This window comes from Vicugna pacos, chromosome 25 (genome assembly GCF_048564905.1).
Source record: "Vicugna pacos chromosome 25, VicPac4, whole genome shotgun sequence".
NCBI classification, from domain to species: Eukaryota; Metazoa; Chordata; class Mammalia; order Artiodactyla; family Camelidae; genus Vicugna; species Vicugna pacos.
The window spans coordinates 2,846,706-2,862,545 of NC_133011.1; the positions used below are offsets into that span (position 1 = coordinate 2,846,706).

At 38.4% G+C, this 15,840-nt stretch overlaps 1 protein-coding gene across 3 annotated transcripts in view; it reads left to right on the forward strand.

The window, feature by feature from the left end:
• The window catches only part of SLC26A7 (solute carrier family 26 member 7), a 135,250-nt gene that overhangs the window by 53,913 nt on the left and 65,497 nt on the right, over nt 1–15,840 (forward strand). For all 3 annotated transcript variants that reach the window (XM_031691146.2, XM_072949441.1, XM_015243978.3), the window contains exon 4: nt 11,215–11,379. In XM_031691146.2, the coding sequence (XP_031547006.1) occupies nt 11,215–11,379 (165 nt within the window). The remainder of the gene's footprint in view (nt 1–11,214; nt 11,380–15,840) is intronic.

Genomic DNA, 15,840 nt, shown 5'->3' on the forward strand with positions numbered 1-15,840 from the left:
GTTATGTAGCCACCCTCCCCTAAGCCCCTGGCAGCTGCTGGGCTGCTTACTGTCTCTATAGTTTTGCTTTTTCTAAAATGTCATATAAAAGGAATCATGCATCACGTAGCCTCTCCAGACTGTCTTCATTCTCTTGCAACATTCACTTAAGATGCATCCATGTCTTTACATGGCTTGATAGGCCACTCCTTTATATTACCGAAGAGTATGGAGGAGGGCTTTATGCTCTGAGTTCCACAGCACACGACTTCATAGGTATCCATCTGACGTTTTTTCCCCTCTCAAGTTCTCTGGTCACACGGAGGCTTTTCCTGCCATATCCTTATGCAGGGCTCAGCTGTTCTCCTATCATCACGAGCGATGTAGCCCTCCTCCCCAAACCTGCACACCACGCTCAGCAGAGACCAGAGGCCTTCAGGGTTTTAACTCCCACTCAAACAGCTTCTCCAACTTTACCGTCCTCGTCACACCTACGTGACGGTTCTTTATGCTCCTGGTTGGCAGTCCCTGCTTGCAACGTCGACATCTAACCTCTCTTTTAGAGTCTTTTAAAGTATGAGCTCTATCTTTTTCTCTGTATTCTGCAACCGTGTTGTGACTTGCCCCCAGTGGGTATTTAACAAATATTCATCAAACAAACAAATAAGTGATTTGGTATAACGTAAGAGCCAGATTGCAGACAGACTGACAAGACCTGAAATGCGTGCAGTATTCCACCCGCGTGGGTAGTAGAGTTGTTTGCTATGCACCCTTTTCTTTGTTTGAAGGCCCCTTGCAAAAAAAAAAAAAATGGCCTGAAATCTGAGACACATTCAATTTATATAGAACACATGGTGTTTATAAAAACATTACTAACTAGTATCACGCTAGTGAACTTGGATAATACGTGTCAGAGGTTTTCAGCATTAACCCAGAACATCAGCATTACTACAAACAGCTGAAAGACAGTGTATGAAATTTATTTTCTCATAAATGTTTCATGGGCGAATTGTGGGAGGAGGCTAGCCAGATTAGAGTTCTCAGTACCCACTTTATTAGTAAAAGGAGTTGAGGTGGCTGTTTATTAATTCATTAGCTTAACATTTTCTTTAACATTGGTATCAAATTTAAATACTAGGCCTCCAAGCAAAATTTTCTAGGAGCCTCATTCTACACACTTAAGTTCCAGGATAATCTTAGAAACCACAGCTCCACCTGTGAACACCTCTTACTAAGCCTGGTCTCTCAGGGGCTTGCTGCCTTCAAACTGTGCATCTCAGCCTCTGTTTGCGAAATCCCTAATTCTGATGTGAATAAACTGTTGGAATTTGGGTGATGGAGAAAGGGGAGCTCTTAAATTTCTCGTTCTCCTCTATCTCCTCCTCATCTTTTCCCTCCCCCTCCTCCTCTTCCTTTTTTTTTTTTCCTTCTTAAAATGTCTGCCATTGTCTTGGGTTATGGAGAGTGTTGTCATCCAGAAGAAAGCAATTTCTCTTTACTAGTTAAATCTCACATGTTTGCAGTCATCCTTCACACACCCAATAGTTTGCATCAGAAGTGAGGTCTTAAGGGGCTTGTTAACCTTTCAGAGTCAAACATTCTCCATTTTAGGGATTTATTCCTTGCTGGGAAGATTTTTTTTTAAAGTATAAAAACGTGTAGAAGTGGAATATTACAAATATACCTTGAGTCTTCTCTGGCTTATGTTGTAAAGTAGGTACACATGTTTTCAACATTTGAAATGGCTGAAGTCTCTTTACATCTGTACTTTCCCTGTACCCTTCCATGTGAGACATTCAGGCTGTAGAAGTGACAAAGAAGTGGCTGCTAGAATGTGGTGGTTAGCTGCAAGTGGTTGGTGAATTACTTCAAGATTAGATGACCTTTGTTTCTCAGGCATAAGAAATCGTTAATCTTTCTAAGTAGGTGCTGGAATTTAGGGAACAAAAAAATCAGAAGTTAAAATGTGATAATCTATACAAGGCCTCCCAAAGAAGTTCGCTTCTCAAAATAAATGAAGATACGTTTTCTTGGCATATAAATAAGAACTTACCAACATTCCATTTATGCATAAAATTTCATATATGCAAACAGGTTTCACAATTTCAAAGATCTGGATTGCTTGTATGCTCTGTTTAGCTGAAATGAAAATCCAACACTGTGGGGTTCATCTTACCCCAATGATATGCTAATTTCATCCTCATGGCCTGTAAGAGTTAATGTCATAAGTTGAAGCTACTACTAGAGAGATACTTCAGAAAAACTGGTTCAGTGCTTTTCTTAACTAATTGTGTTTTCAGGATGAAAATCAGCAGACTATGACTCAAACGTTGCCAAGATCAGTGTGTTCCACTTGTACCTAGACCATTGATTGAGTGGATACTTCCCTCAGGACATTTCCTATTTTTTTTAACCTTTTTTTTTTATTGAGTTATAGTCATTTTACAATGTTGTGTCAAATTCCAGTGTACAGCACAATTTTTCAGTTATACAAGAACATATATATATTCCTTGTCAAATTGTTTTTCACTGTGAGCTACCACAAGATCTTGTATATATTTCCCTGTGCTATACAGTATACTCTTGTTTATCTATTCTACATATGCCTGTCAGTATCTACAAATTTTGAACTCCCAGTCTGTCCCTTCCCACCCATCTCCCTCTTGGCAACCACAAGTTTGTATTCTATGTCTGTGAGTCTGTTTCTGTTTTGTATGTATGTATGTATGTATGTATGTATGTATGTATGTATGTATGTATTTGTTTTAGATTCCACATATGAGCGATCTCATATGCTGTTTTTCTTTCTTTCTGGCTTACTTCACTTAGAATGACATTCACCAGGGACATCCATGTTGCTGCAAATGGTGTTATGTTGTTGGTTTTTATGGATGAATAGCATTCTGTTATATAAATATATGACATCTTCTTTATCCAGTCATCTGTCAATGGACATTTAGGCTATTTCCATGTCTTGACTATTGTAATAGTGCAGTTATGAACATTGGGGTGCAGGTGTCATTTTGAAGTAGGGTTCCTTCTGGATATATGCCCAGGAGCAGGATTCCTGGGTCATATGCTAAGTCTATTCCTAGTCTTTTGAGGAATCTCCGTACTGTTTTCCACAATGGCTGCATCAAACTGCATTCCCACCAGCAGTGTAGGAGGGTTCCCCTTTCTCCACAGCCTCTCCAGCATTTGTCATTTGTGGCCATTCTGACTGGTGTGAAGTGATAACCTCATTGTAGTTTTGATTTGCATTTCTCTGATGATTAGTGACATGAGCATTTTTTCATATGCCTATTGATCATTTGTATGTCTTCCTTGGAGAATTGCTTGTTTAGGTCTTCTGCCCATTTTTGGATTGGGTTGTTTATTTTTTTCTTATTAAGTCATATGAGCTCCTTATATATTTTGGAGATCAAGCCTTTGTCTGTTTCCTTTGCAAAAATTTTCTCCCATTCCGTAGGTTGTCTTTTTGTTTTACTTATGGTGTCCTTTGCTGTGCAGAAGCTTGCAAGTTTCACAAGGTCCCATTTGTTTATTCTTGCTTTTATTCCTATTGCTTGCGTAGACTGCCCTAGGACAACATTTTTGAGATGTCTGTAAGATAATATTTTGCCTATATTTTCTTCTAGGAGGTTTATTGTATCTTGTCTTATGTTTTAAGTCTTTGATCCATTTTGAGTTTATTTTTATGTATGGTATAAGGAAGTGTTCTAGCTTCATTGATTTACATGCTGCTGTCCAGTTTTCCCAGCGCCATTTTCTGAAGAGACTGTCTTTATTCTATTGTATATTCTTGCCTCCTTTGTCAAAGATGAGTTGACCAAAAGTTTGTGGGTTCATTTCTGGGCTCTCTATTCTGTTCCATTGGTCCATATGTCTGTTTTTGTACCAGTACCGTGCTGTCTTGATGACTGTAGCTCTGTAATATTGTCTGAAGTCTGGGAGAGTTATTCCTCCAGCTTCTTTCTTTTTCTTCAGTAATGCTTTGACAATTCTCAGTCTTTTGTGGTTCCATATAAATTTTATTATGATTTGTTCTAGTTTTGTGAAATATGTTCTGGGTAATTTGATAGGGATTGCATTAAATCTGTAGATTGCCTTGGGCAGTGTGACCATTTTAACAACACTGATTCTTCCAATCCAGGAGCTTGGAATATCCTTCCATTTTTTAAAGTCTTCTTTAACTTCCTTAATCAGTGTTTTATAGTTTTCTGTGTATAAGTCTTTCATCTCTTTGGTTAGATTTATTCCTAGGTATTGTATTACTTTGGATGCTATTTTAAAGGGGATTGTTTCTTTACTTTATTTTTCTGTTGATTCATTGTTAGTCTAAAGAAATGCAACTGATTTTTGAACTTTAACCTTGTACCCTGCTACCTTGCTGAATTCTTCGATCAGCTCTAGTAGTTTTTGTGTGGACCTTTTAGGGTTTTCTATATTTAGTATCATGTCATCTGCATATAGTGACGCTTTTACCTCTTCTTTTCCAATTTGGATCCCTTTTATTTCTCTCTCTTGCCTGATTGCTGTGGCTAGGACTTACAAGACTATGTTGAATAGGCAGCCTTGTCTTGTTCCAGATTTTAGTGGGAAGCTTTTGAGTTTTTCACCTTTGAGTCCTATGCTGGCTGTAGGTTTTGTCATATATGGCTTTTATTATATTGTGATATGATCCTTCTATACCCACTTTGGTGAGAGTTTTTATCATAAATGGGTGTTGAATTTTATCAAATGCTTTTTCTGCATCTATTGAGATGATCATGTGGTTTTTGTCCTTTCTCTTGTTGGTGTGATGTATTACATTGATTGATTTGCATATGTTGAACCACCCTTATGTCCCTGGGATGAACCCTACTTGATTATGATGTATAATCTTTTTTATGTACTGTTGGATTCTATTTGCTAATATTGTGGTAAGGATTTTTGCATCTATGTTCATCAGTGATATTGGTCTGTAATTCTCTTTTTTGATGGTGCCTTTGCCTGGTTTTGGTATCAGGGTGATGATGGCTTCATAGAATGAGTTTGGGAGTATTCCCTCCTTTTCAATCTTCTGGAAGAGTTTGAAAAGGACTGGTATGAATTCTCCTTTGTACGTTTGGTAGAATTCCCCCGGTGAAGCCATCCGGTCCTGGACTTTTATTTGCAGGGAGGTTTTTATTGCTAATTCGATTTCATTTCTAGTGATCGGTTTGTTCAAGTGGTCAGTTTCTCTTGATTCAGTCTTAGTGGACAGTCCCTTATGTTTCCAGAAACTTGTCCATCTCCTCTAGGCTATCCATTTTGGTTCCATATAGTTTTTCATAATATTCTCATATGATATTCTGTATTTCCATGTTATTTGTTGTAATTACTCCATTTTCCTTTCTTATTTTGCTTATTTGTGCTCTCTCTTTTTTTTTCTTCTTTGTGAGTTTGGCCAGAGGTTTGTCGATTTTATTTACTCTTTCAAAAAAACAGTTTTTGGTTTGATTGACTTTTTCTATTGTTTTTTTAATCTCTATTTTATTTATTTCCTCCCTGATCTTTATCATTTCCTTCCTTCTGCTGACTTTTGGGTTTTTTCCTCACGTTTTCTAATTCTTTTAGCTGGTGTGTTAGATTATTTATTTGAGATTGTTCTTCTTTTTTGAGGAAGGCCTGCATTGCTATAGACTTCCCTCTTAGCACTGCATTTTATGTGTCCCATAAGTTTTGTGTAGTTGTGCTTTCACTTTCATTTGTCTCAAGGTATTTTTTAATTTCAACTTTGATTTCACCATTGACCCATTGGTTTTTAAATAGCATTTGGTTAATCTCCATGCTTTCCTTTTTTCCTTATTTGTTTCTCTGTAGTTGATTTCTTGTTTCATGGCATTGTGGTCAGTAAAGATGCTTGAGATAATTTCTATCTTCTTAAAATTGTTGCGGCTTCTTTTATGCCCAAGTACATGATCAATCCTAGAAAATGTTCCATGTGCATTTGAAAAGAATGTATATCTTATTTTTGGGGGGTGTAAAGCTCTAAAAATATCCACCAAATCTAATTTTTCTGTTGTATCATTTAATTTCTCTGTTGCCTTATTTATTTTCTGTCTGGAAGTGATGTTAATGTGGTGTTAAAATCTCTGACAATGATTGTAGTCCCATCAATTTCCCCCTTTATCTCTGTTAGTAATTGCTTTATGTACTCAGGTGATCCTATATTGGGTGCATATATATTAACAAGTATAATATCCTCATCTTGTATCACTCCTTTAATCATTATAAAATGTCCTTCTTTATCTTTCTTTATGGCCTTTGTTTTAAAGTCTATTTTGTCTGAAATCAGTACTGCTACACCTGTTTTCTTGGCTTTTCCATTTGCATGGAATATCCTTTTCCATCCTTTCACTCTCAATCTATATGTGTCCTTCTGCCTAAAGTGGGTCTCTTGTATGCAGCATTTGAAGATTCCTGCTTTATTATCCAGTCTGCCACTCAAAGTCTTTTGACTGGAGCATTTAGTCCATTAACATTTACAGTAATTAATGATAGATGTGTGTCTGTTGCCATTGTGAACTTATTTTTGCAGTTGATTTGGTATTTAGTCTTTGTTCCTTTCTTCTTTATTTTGTGGTTTTGGTAATTTTCCTTTGTATTATCTTGGATTTTATTTAGTTTTTGTGACTCATTTGTAAGTTTCTGGCTTGTGGTTACCCTTTTTTGTAAGTCTATTAGCCCATTATTATAACTGTTTGTATTAAACAGATAGTAATATAAACTCAAACCTGTCCTACTGAGAACAAAAAATTTTAAAAAGGAAAAAAAAAAAGACTGTATATTTCCTTGCTTCCCTCTCCCACTCTTAATGATTTAGATGTCTTCTTTTACAATTTTGTGTTTATTCTATTTGGAATTCATGGTAGTTATCACCTTTCCAGTTATGCGTTTCTCGTTTTTGTAGCATTCTGCTTCTTTTCTGTTTAGACTAGACCTGTCAATATTTCTTTCAGCATGGATTTAGTGTGCTAATCTCTTCTAGTTTTTCTTGTGTGTGAAATTTTTTATCTCTCCTTTTATTCTAAAAGATAACCTTGCTGGATAACGTATCTTGGGCTGCATCTTTTTTCCATTCAGGTCTTTGAATATATCTTGCCATCCCTTCTGCCCTGTAGTGTTTGTGTAGAGAAATCAGCTGAGATCCTTATGGGGGTTACCTTGTACCTCACTCTTTGTTTTTCTCTTGCTGCCTTCAGGATCATTTCTTTATCCTTGACTCTGGCCATCTTGATTATGATATATCTTGGTGTGGGTCTGTTTGGGTTTTTCCTGTTTGGGACCCTCTGAGCCTCCTGTACTTGGATAGCTGATTCCTTCTTTAGGTTTGGGAGGTTTTCAGTCGTGATTACTTCAAATACCTTTTCAATCCCCTTTGCTCTTTCTTCCCCTTCTCGAACCCCTATTATGTGTAGATTGGCACACTTTATATTATCCCATAGGTCCCTTGTATTGTTTTCATTATTTTTTATTTTTTTTCTCTCAGCTGTTCTGATTGGGTGCTTCCTATTGTCCTGTTTCTAGGTCACTTATTCGTTCCTCTGCATTATCTAGCCTGCTTTGTACAGCATTTAGGTCAGCTCTCATCTCAGCCAATGAGTTTACCAATTCTACTTGGCTCTTCTTTATAGCTTCAATTTTATTTTTGATATATTTTATATCTCTAAACACTATCTCTTTTAGTTCCTTCAGTACTTTGGTCACTCTGTTTTTGAAATCTTGATCTAATAGGCCATCAATGTCTATTTCATTGATCATTCTTTCAGGGGATTTCTCTTGATCTTTTAATTGGGAGTGGTTCCTTTGTGTCTTCATATTGCTCATATCTCTCTGGCACTGTGGCTTATGGAATATCAGTTATTTATTGTGGTCCTTAAGGAGTTTATTTATTTATCTATCTAAAGCCTATACAGGAATAAAACTTTAAAAAAAGAGAGAGAATTTTAAAGGAAGAGAGGAGAAAAAAGTTTTGAAAACAGTGTGTGATCAATAGTAGAAGAGCAAGTTGAAGCAGAATAGCAATTGAGTTGAGATGTCTTTTAAAAACTTTTATAAAGGAGAAAAGATCAAAAAACAATATTTGAAACCAGTGTATAACCAATAATAGGAGATCAAAAACAAGAGAAATAAAAATGAAATGAGGTGGATTTTTAAAAATAATAATAATAAAAGTATTTTAAAAGAAAAATTTAAAAGGGATTAAAACTGTAGACATATACAATTGTTTAAAAAGTAAAGATTAAAAAGGTAATAGAAAATAGAACAGATAAAAAAAGATTAAAAAAAAAAAGGATGTGTTCTCCTGGAGACTGTGTGCTCTTAACGATTTTATCGAGAGGTCTTTCTGTCTTCACCTCGTTTTGTGAACTCAGCTTGCTGCTTCCAGAGGCCCTCCCTTGGCACCCTCGTCTGTGCTGCTCCCAGTGCCTGTCAGCAAACAGATCACACTCCCTCCCAACCCTGGGTCAGGTGCTGCTCTCCTTCGTGGTGGGCGGGCGGGTGGGTCACTCCCCCTCCTGATGCCACAGTCGATGCTGTGCTTGGATGAGGTAGGCAGGTGGGCGGATCACGCCCCCTCCCAGCACCTTGGTCAGTTGTTGCACTTCTGTCAGGAAGGCGGGTGGCCACCCGCCCTCTCCCAGTGCAGGTTGCTCTGCTGCTCTATGCAGCTGCCTGCTCCAGCTCAGATCGGCACTCCTTAGGTGGGCTTGGCGAAGAGTGTAGGACCACCCCACCCCTGCTCAGTGCCAAACCTCAGCTCCTTGTTTGTTTTGGTGGCGCAAGTTCTCTTAGGTACCAGGGCAGAAAGATCCTATTTGCCTCTGGCTGTAAACAAGTCTCAGTCCTGCCTAGGAGGTTGGGAAGCCCCGAGGTGCAGATTCAGATCTCGGCCCCACCCCCCGCCCAGGCACTGTGCACAGGAGGATATGACAGCTATGGCTGCACCTCGCCTCTCTTCTCCAGATAAGCGCCCTGGGTCTGAGGAGACATTTTTATTTCTCTTGGTAATGGTGCCCCGGGTCTGAGGAGACAAAGGCTACAGTGCCCCTCCCCTCAGGGCACACAAGCAGTGTTGCTTTGCTTTTTTTTTTTTTTTTGTAATTTATGGGAGCCCAGGTTGTTCTGCTCTGTGTCCCCTCCCAGCCACGGCGCGCAGCACCCTGCAGTCCCCCGGGGCTGCCTCAGTGCAGATGCCCCAGTCCTCTGCCTGGCTCCAGCAGCCTATCCCATCCCCCAGGTGCCAGCTTGTGCCTTGGGCTGGGTGTTGCAGGAACCCTCTGTGCCCGTTTAACTTAGTTCTGTTGGTCAAGGGCCGCTCCATACAGATCTGAGCCTTGGAGGCTCCCCCTCTGTCCCACTGGCCTCTCCGTTGGAGAGGGGGAGACCCAGCAAACAAGCACTATTCCTCCTTTGCCTCTCCCTCCTCACAGGACCAGTCCTGCACTGTTTTGCTTTTTCTTCTTTCTTTTTTCCTTTTCTCCTACCAGATTCATGATGTCTTTGTCTTTGAAGAGGACAGTGTTCTTTTGGAGTTCAGCAGGTGCTCTGGTTGGCTGGGTGGGTCTGTGGATGTGAGCTTTGGTGTATTTGTGGGAGAGGATGAGCTGCGAGCGTCCTTCTCCTCCGCCATCTTGGCCCCAAGTCCCTGGGACATTTCTATTTGACAAAATGACATATAGTTTTTGAAAATAATGTTAGTTGTAGAAGCTGTTGCTTTGGCTTCTTATGTTGGCAGAAACAGATCGCCTGATTTCTGTGTTGGCAATCTATATTGTCTTCTTTATTATATGCTGAATAAAAGGGGATTGCTAAGCTGCAAAAAATTCAAATACATTTCTTTCTACACTGATAAATTCTTTCATGCTCTCCAGAGTTGGGAAATATGGTGTCGCCTTTTCTACATTTTCAAACCTGATGGCTGGTTTTCCATGTTGCGTAAATATACATGACGGTTTATAACATTCCTGGTATATACGTGTATTGCATATTTTACAGGTTCCATAGCTCATTTCACATTCACTTTACAACAATGCTGCAAAATCAATAGGGCAGACATCATTTGAATTACTTATAGACAGTGAGGCTTGGAAAATTTCAATAGGTTTTCTGTAGTCACAAAGCTAGGACGTGATGGAGCCAGGATCAGAACTTAAGTTTTCAGATTTAAGTCCAGGAATCTCTCCCCTAATGCAAGTGTAGAGTATTATTGCTTTTGGCCAAAGGGCAGTGTGATATGATGGAAATGGTATATTTGCAACGTAGACTCTGGTGGTGCTTAGACAGCACTTTACATTTCTCGTTGTCATTGCTGTTGACCTCTTGATAGAAGGAAATTTCCCTGCTATTCTTTCCTTTGATTTCTTTAATAATTAATTTTATTTTCCAACAAGAATTTTAAGATATGACCTAAATACTATAATTAACACATTGAGAGGATATATCAGCCTTGGCCCACTTTGTGTTCCTTTTCTAGTGTGGATACTCATAAGTGTAATTTAATGTTACTTTCAAAACAGTAAATTTCTGTTAATGAATTGATGTGGTTGTACTCAGTCGAAGACTAGGTCATCTCCTAAAAGTTATCTCTTTGCACCAATCATTGCAATGTTAGCAGTAAGAAAAGAGATTTGATTTCTGCTGTCATCTTTTTCTGTAAACACATAACTCTCGATGTCTTAATCATATGGGCCCTTTACAGCTAAGTGGCAGAGTATATAGTCAAAACAGTATGTTTCCACTTCTCAGAACCTGGGAGAAACTCAAGAAATGCCTTTTTGTCCTCAGTGCTTTTGCGGTTTTAAGCCTACTGGGTGTAAAGTAGTGAATCATGTCCTTTGGGTTTTTAAAAAGTTATAGATATGATAATGCAAATTTGATTTTTCTCCACAGAGCCCCATGTATTAGCCGATTTGAACATATTTTGTTATTTATAACATACATGATTAGGAAAAGAGAAAAAAGGAAAGTCAGTATTCAGAAAAGAAACTGTGTTAACTTTAATTGAAGCACTTATAATTGTACCCAGAAACATCTGGGAAGTGTTGGAACCTAGCAATGTTCTCAAGAAATCTCAAGCTATTGAATATGTAAAATTTAAGACGCACATTTCACACCAGTTCCCTATGTCTGTGTGTTGAAAATGAAAATGTGTCGGGTGTGAACCCCCCTAGGAAGCTTGGGAAGGTTCATCTTCCTTTGTCCTCTCAGGTGGCCATGTTTGTGCTACATCTGGGCAGCGCCACATTCCTGCTTACCGAGCCTGTGATCAGTGCGATGACAACAGGGGCTGCCACCCACGTCGTGACTTCGCAAGTCAAATACCTCTTGGGAATGAAAATTCCATATATATCTGGACCACTTGGATTCTTTTATGTGAGTTTTACACCTGTCTTTGTTACTATATTTTGGACGTGTCTGTGTGTTTCACAAAGTACAATTTGATTAATTACAATACTAAGATTTTTCTATATTAAGACAACTTGGGCTTAAATAAAATATTTTAGGATATTTGAATGTGATTGAGGGTGTGAAGCTAGTTTAATGAGTAAAACCTACTAATTTGGGGAGCAGTCCTTTATAATAAACAGTAAAGTATGGTGTAATTTGAGCACATGGTTAGAAAAAATATAACTTGAATTTTTTTTGTGTGACCAGATATGTTGCTAACTTCTAATGGAAGCCTTCTACCAGGATTGTGGCCCAGTTTAGCAACAGTAGACTCTAACATGTGCTTCCAGTTTTATGAACCCTGGTATGGATCAAATCAGAGGTCTAGTAAAAATTGGGGGCTAGCGCCCCAATAACAGTTATTAAAAGTCACTTGAACCTGAGAGAGAAAAACGTGTGTCCAGTTTCAACATATTATCCTAATAATACTTCATTGTTCTTGGTCTGTTTTTGAAGCTGACCTAAAATCTGTGACTGCTCAGGGAATCATGTCTTATAAGAAAATCAATGTCTTGTTAATGAAGTTGAGGGCAACCACACTTCATTTTTTAAAATTTTATGTTGTAGAGGAGGAAAAGAATCTTTTCCTTCTACCCTTGAGGCCCCTGTAACAAAAGACCGATTAACAAAGAAAAAGAAACAAGTTTATTAGCATATATATTTTGTATACACATGGGAGAAATTCAGGGATTAGTAACTCATAGTAACTCAAAAGATGTGGCAAGAATTTGGACGTAAGTTCTATTTTCAGTTAAAACAAAGGAATAGGAGTGTGGGGAAGCAAGTTATGAGAAGGTGACCATAAAAATTACAGTAAATATAGGGAAGATTTATTATGCAGATTTAGGTTGGTTCCTTCTCCAACGGTAATTTTTCGATGATTTAGATTTTGGGATTTTGTGTAAATCTCTTGTGATTTAGAGTCATCTTTCTCTTTCTGGTACTGGGAGGAAGACACCCTTGCAAATAGAGTCTTCCTTTATAAATGTAAATTTCCCTTACTAAAGGGTAATATACTGTTTTCAGAGCTTCTCTGTGTCTGCTTTTTCTCAAAATAATAAGCTAAAAGTATTTCTTGTACCAAAGAGGCACATTTTGGAGTAGCATATTCTGGTCTCCTACAATGTAATGCTGTATATTAAATAACACTGATGTTTTATAATGAGAGTATTCCCATTCTTAATTTTCTTGCTCTAAATCAAGGAATGGCTGAACAGTAGCTCAACATACGGAAGTTCAATAACTTATTTATCTAATTCCTGTTATTGAGGTGGTCTGTGGTGTTTCACCACTATATATACACACTCGATGAGGATTTGTTTTATTTGCATTACCGGATGATTTCATTAAGGTAAATTTCTAGTTATGGGGACTTTGGATCAAATGTGTATAACATTTTTGCCAAATTTCAGTCTTAAAAGTTGTACCAGTTAATATTTAAGGTCATCATCACCAAGTCTGATTATGACTATTTTTAAAATGTGCCATTTTAATATGTGAACAATGGTATCACTTATCTGTTTAAATGTGTGTTTCTCTGTTTAGGTAGTAAGGCAGTTAATAAAGACAGTGATGGGCAGAACAGAGTTGGAAGGTGGTTCTGAATTTTTGTTATTTAGGCAATATCCTGCTCAGCGATTCATTCATTATAAGAAAGCTTAAAACTATAACAAGAACACTGAAACTGCTCCTGGAAGTAACGTAATTTCAACCTCCAGTTCAAACAAAAGCGACCCAAGTAGCTGTAAGTGACCGGGTGGCTGGCTGAGTGAAGACTTCAGGAGATGCCTCGTGCACCAAGAGACCCAGATCAGTACGAGATTCTGTCGTGCCCTCCTGGCTGGGGAGAACGTGCTTGTCTGTGCGTGTGCAGTGTAAGGAAGTGCGTGCAGGTTACAGACTGGCCACTGGCCAGTGTTCACAATGACACAAGTAGTCGTTCCTCCCTTCCCGAGCTGTGTTCACAGAAGCTGGGCAGCCTGATACGGCAGTGCCGTTTGGCCTTCCAGCTTGTTTCTCTGGTGGCAGTGTGCATGAAATGCTGCATCAAAGTGTTTTGTGTATTCTTTTGTTTCATTCTGTTGTCTTGGGAGATAAATTACAAGCTACTTTTTCTTTGCCTTGTAGATCAGACACTGTGTGGCTTTTGGGGGTGGGGGGCTTTTGTAAGTCCCCATACTGAAGTGGAATCAGATTTAGAAATACTTTTAGATGGCTGACTGAATGTGTATTACTCGGTTGTTGGAAGTTGCTATGCTTTGTGTAGATGGAAAACAAAGAGAAGTTGCTCTCGCTCCTCTGTTTCACAGAGCCCTGCATTGCTGCGCTCCTAGGTGGGGATGGCGCTTTGGTTCTCTGCCAAGGTTTCAGACTTAATACTGATACTGCAGTGTCGAAGATTGTTGTGATCCGAGCATGGGATTAAGAAATAATTTTCGCATCATGCCTAGGTTACACTGGGACATTTGCTTTGGTGCAGTTAGGCTGAAATATAATCTGATGATGATAATGGAAATCTGAACTTGTCCATGGATCATTTAGGTGGGAGGTGAGGGAAGAGAGCTGAACTCGGCACAGATGTATAGAACAGAGGACAAAACAGAGGCCCTGATCATCAGGCCAAAAAAAGCTAGAGGATCCTGATTCAACACAGTTTTGGGTTTTTCCTGCTTCTAAATTCTCACAAGGGTTATATCCTTTTTGGAAGCTACTCAGGCTGATGAAGGATAAAGAATATGTTACTGCTATTCCTTGAAACATAAATTCATATCTAAAATATCTCTTGTACAACAAGCCATTCACCACTGCTAACAGCCTCAGATGGAACACAGATTTCTTAAAAAGAGTTCAGGCTTGGCCAGTCCAATGCTTATTAATTAATTCTGGTAGTAGCAATGCTTGCTGTCAACTTTGAGTAAAGAGACAGACTTTTGCCTTTATCCTGTTCTTAGGTCGCTGCATTTTGGGGTACCTTCCATCTGCCACTACGGTGGTTTCTACAGTGTCTTCTGTCTGATGGATGCCTGATTCCGTTCTAAGAGAATCTAATTCTCATGTTCAAATAGCTAAAATCTCCATCCCTTTGGTAACTTGAGGCTGGAAGCCGTTCTTGCTTCAGTGGAACATTTTTAAGAATTAATGTGAATCAGAAATGAGTAGTGTTATGTGCTCAGTTCTGCCCTCTCAGATTATAGAACAGACTTCCAATAGGTCCAATAGTATAGTTGATTTACAGTGTTTCAGGTGTATAGCAAAGTGATTCAGTTATGTATGTATATACATGTATATGGCTATTCTTTTTCCGATTCTTTTTCCATTATAGGTTATTCCAAGATATTGAATATAGTTCCCCGTGCTAGACAGTAGGACTTTGTTGTTTATCTATTTTATATATAGTAGTGCGTCTCATTTTTTAGATTCCACATGTAAGTGATGTCATATATTTGTCTTTCTCTATAGGTCTTGATTGGTAGACACTTTTCTGCATTTGAAATGCAGAGCACATGCCACCAACTCCAGCGAAGCTCAGGTGTTTAGGTCACTCTTCCTCTCCTAGTTAAAAACTGTTAACCAGCTTCCTCATGTGAGGGGTTCTCCCCGAAGTGTAAAACCCTACTAAGGCTTTCCACTGGTCCTTTGCGTAAGTCTCCCAGCATTTCTGGGGTCTGCGTATGCAAATAGAGTTGCTGGAACACTGTCATGACCTGCCCTATATTTCTAAACAAAAAGTGGATAGAGTTACGTTTAATTCATCTTTTTATTCAATCTTTCTAAATCCCTTTACAAACAATGTTTTATTTTTCCCTTTGTTCTTCAAGTCTTATCTCTAAATTTACTATACTTCTAATAAAATTTTCTCTTACAGTGATGGATATTTCATAATGCATTTGAAGTATTGCACATTCTTCAGGTATATATTGGGCAAAGGCTTTTTCTCAGCTGTGGTGATTTTGTTAGGACCCACGCAATCAGGTAGACACAAATTGCTCTGTCTTTTCTTTACCCTAGAAAGAGGCAACAGAGGAAAGAACCTGAGAATCAGAGAAACCAGGTTCAGATCATAGCAGTAGCCTTGACTAAAGTGACCGAGAATCTCTGACCTTCAGTTGCCTCCTCTGTAAATTGGTGATAATAGTACCTATTAGGATTCATCCCTGACATGAAATGCCTGGAACATAGCAGGTGTCCATTTAATGGAAGTGATTATATTTGTACTAGTAGCAAATAGTTGGATGTAACAAGTTAGAGAGCTTTAAAAAGTGCTGTGTAAATAAAAGATACGAGTGCTTTTCTTCTCTGGAGGACTCTTAATCAGATAAACAAATCTAAATGATAAAGTTATATCTGTTTTTGAAACTTATAAATAAAGATGACATCAAAATTTAT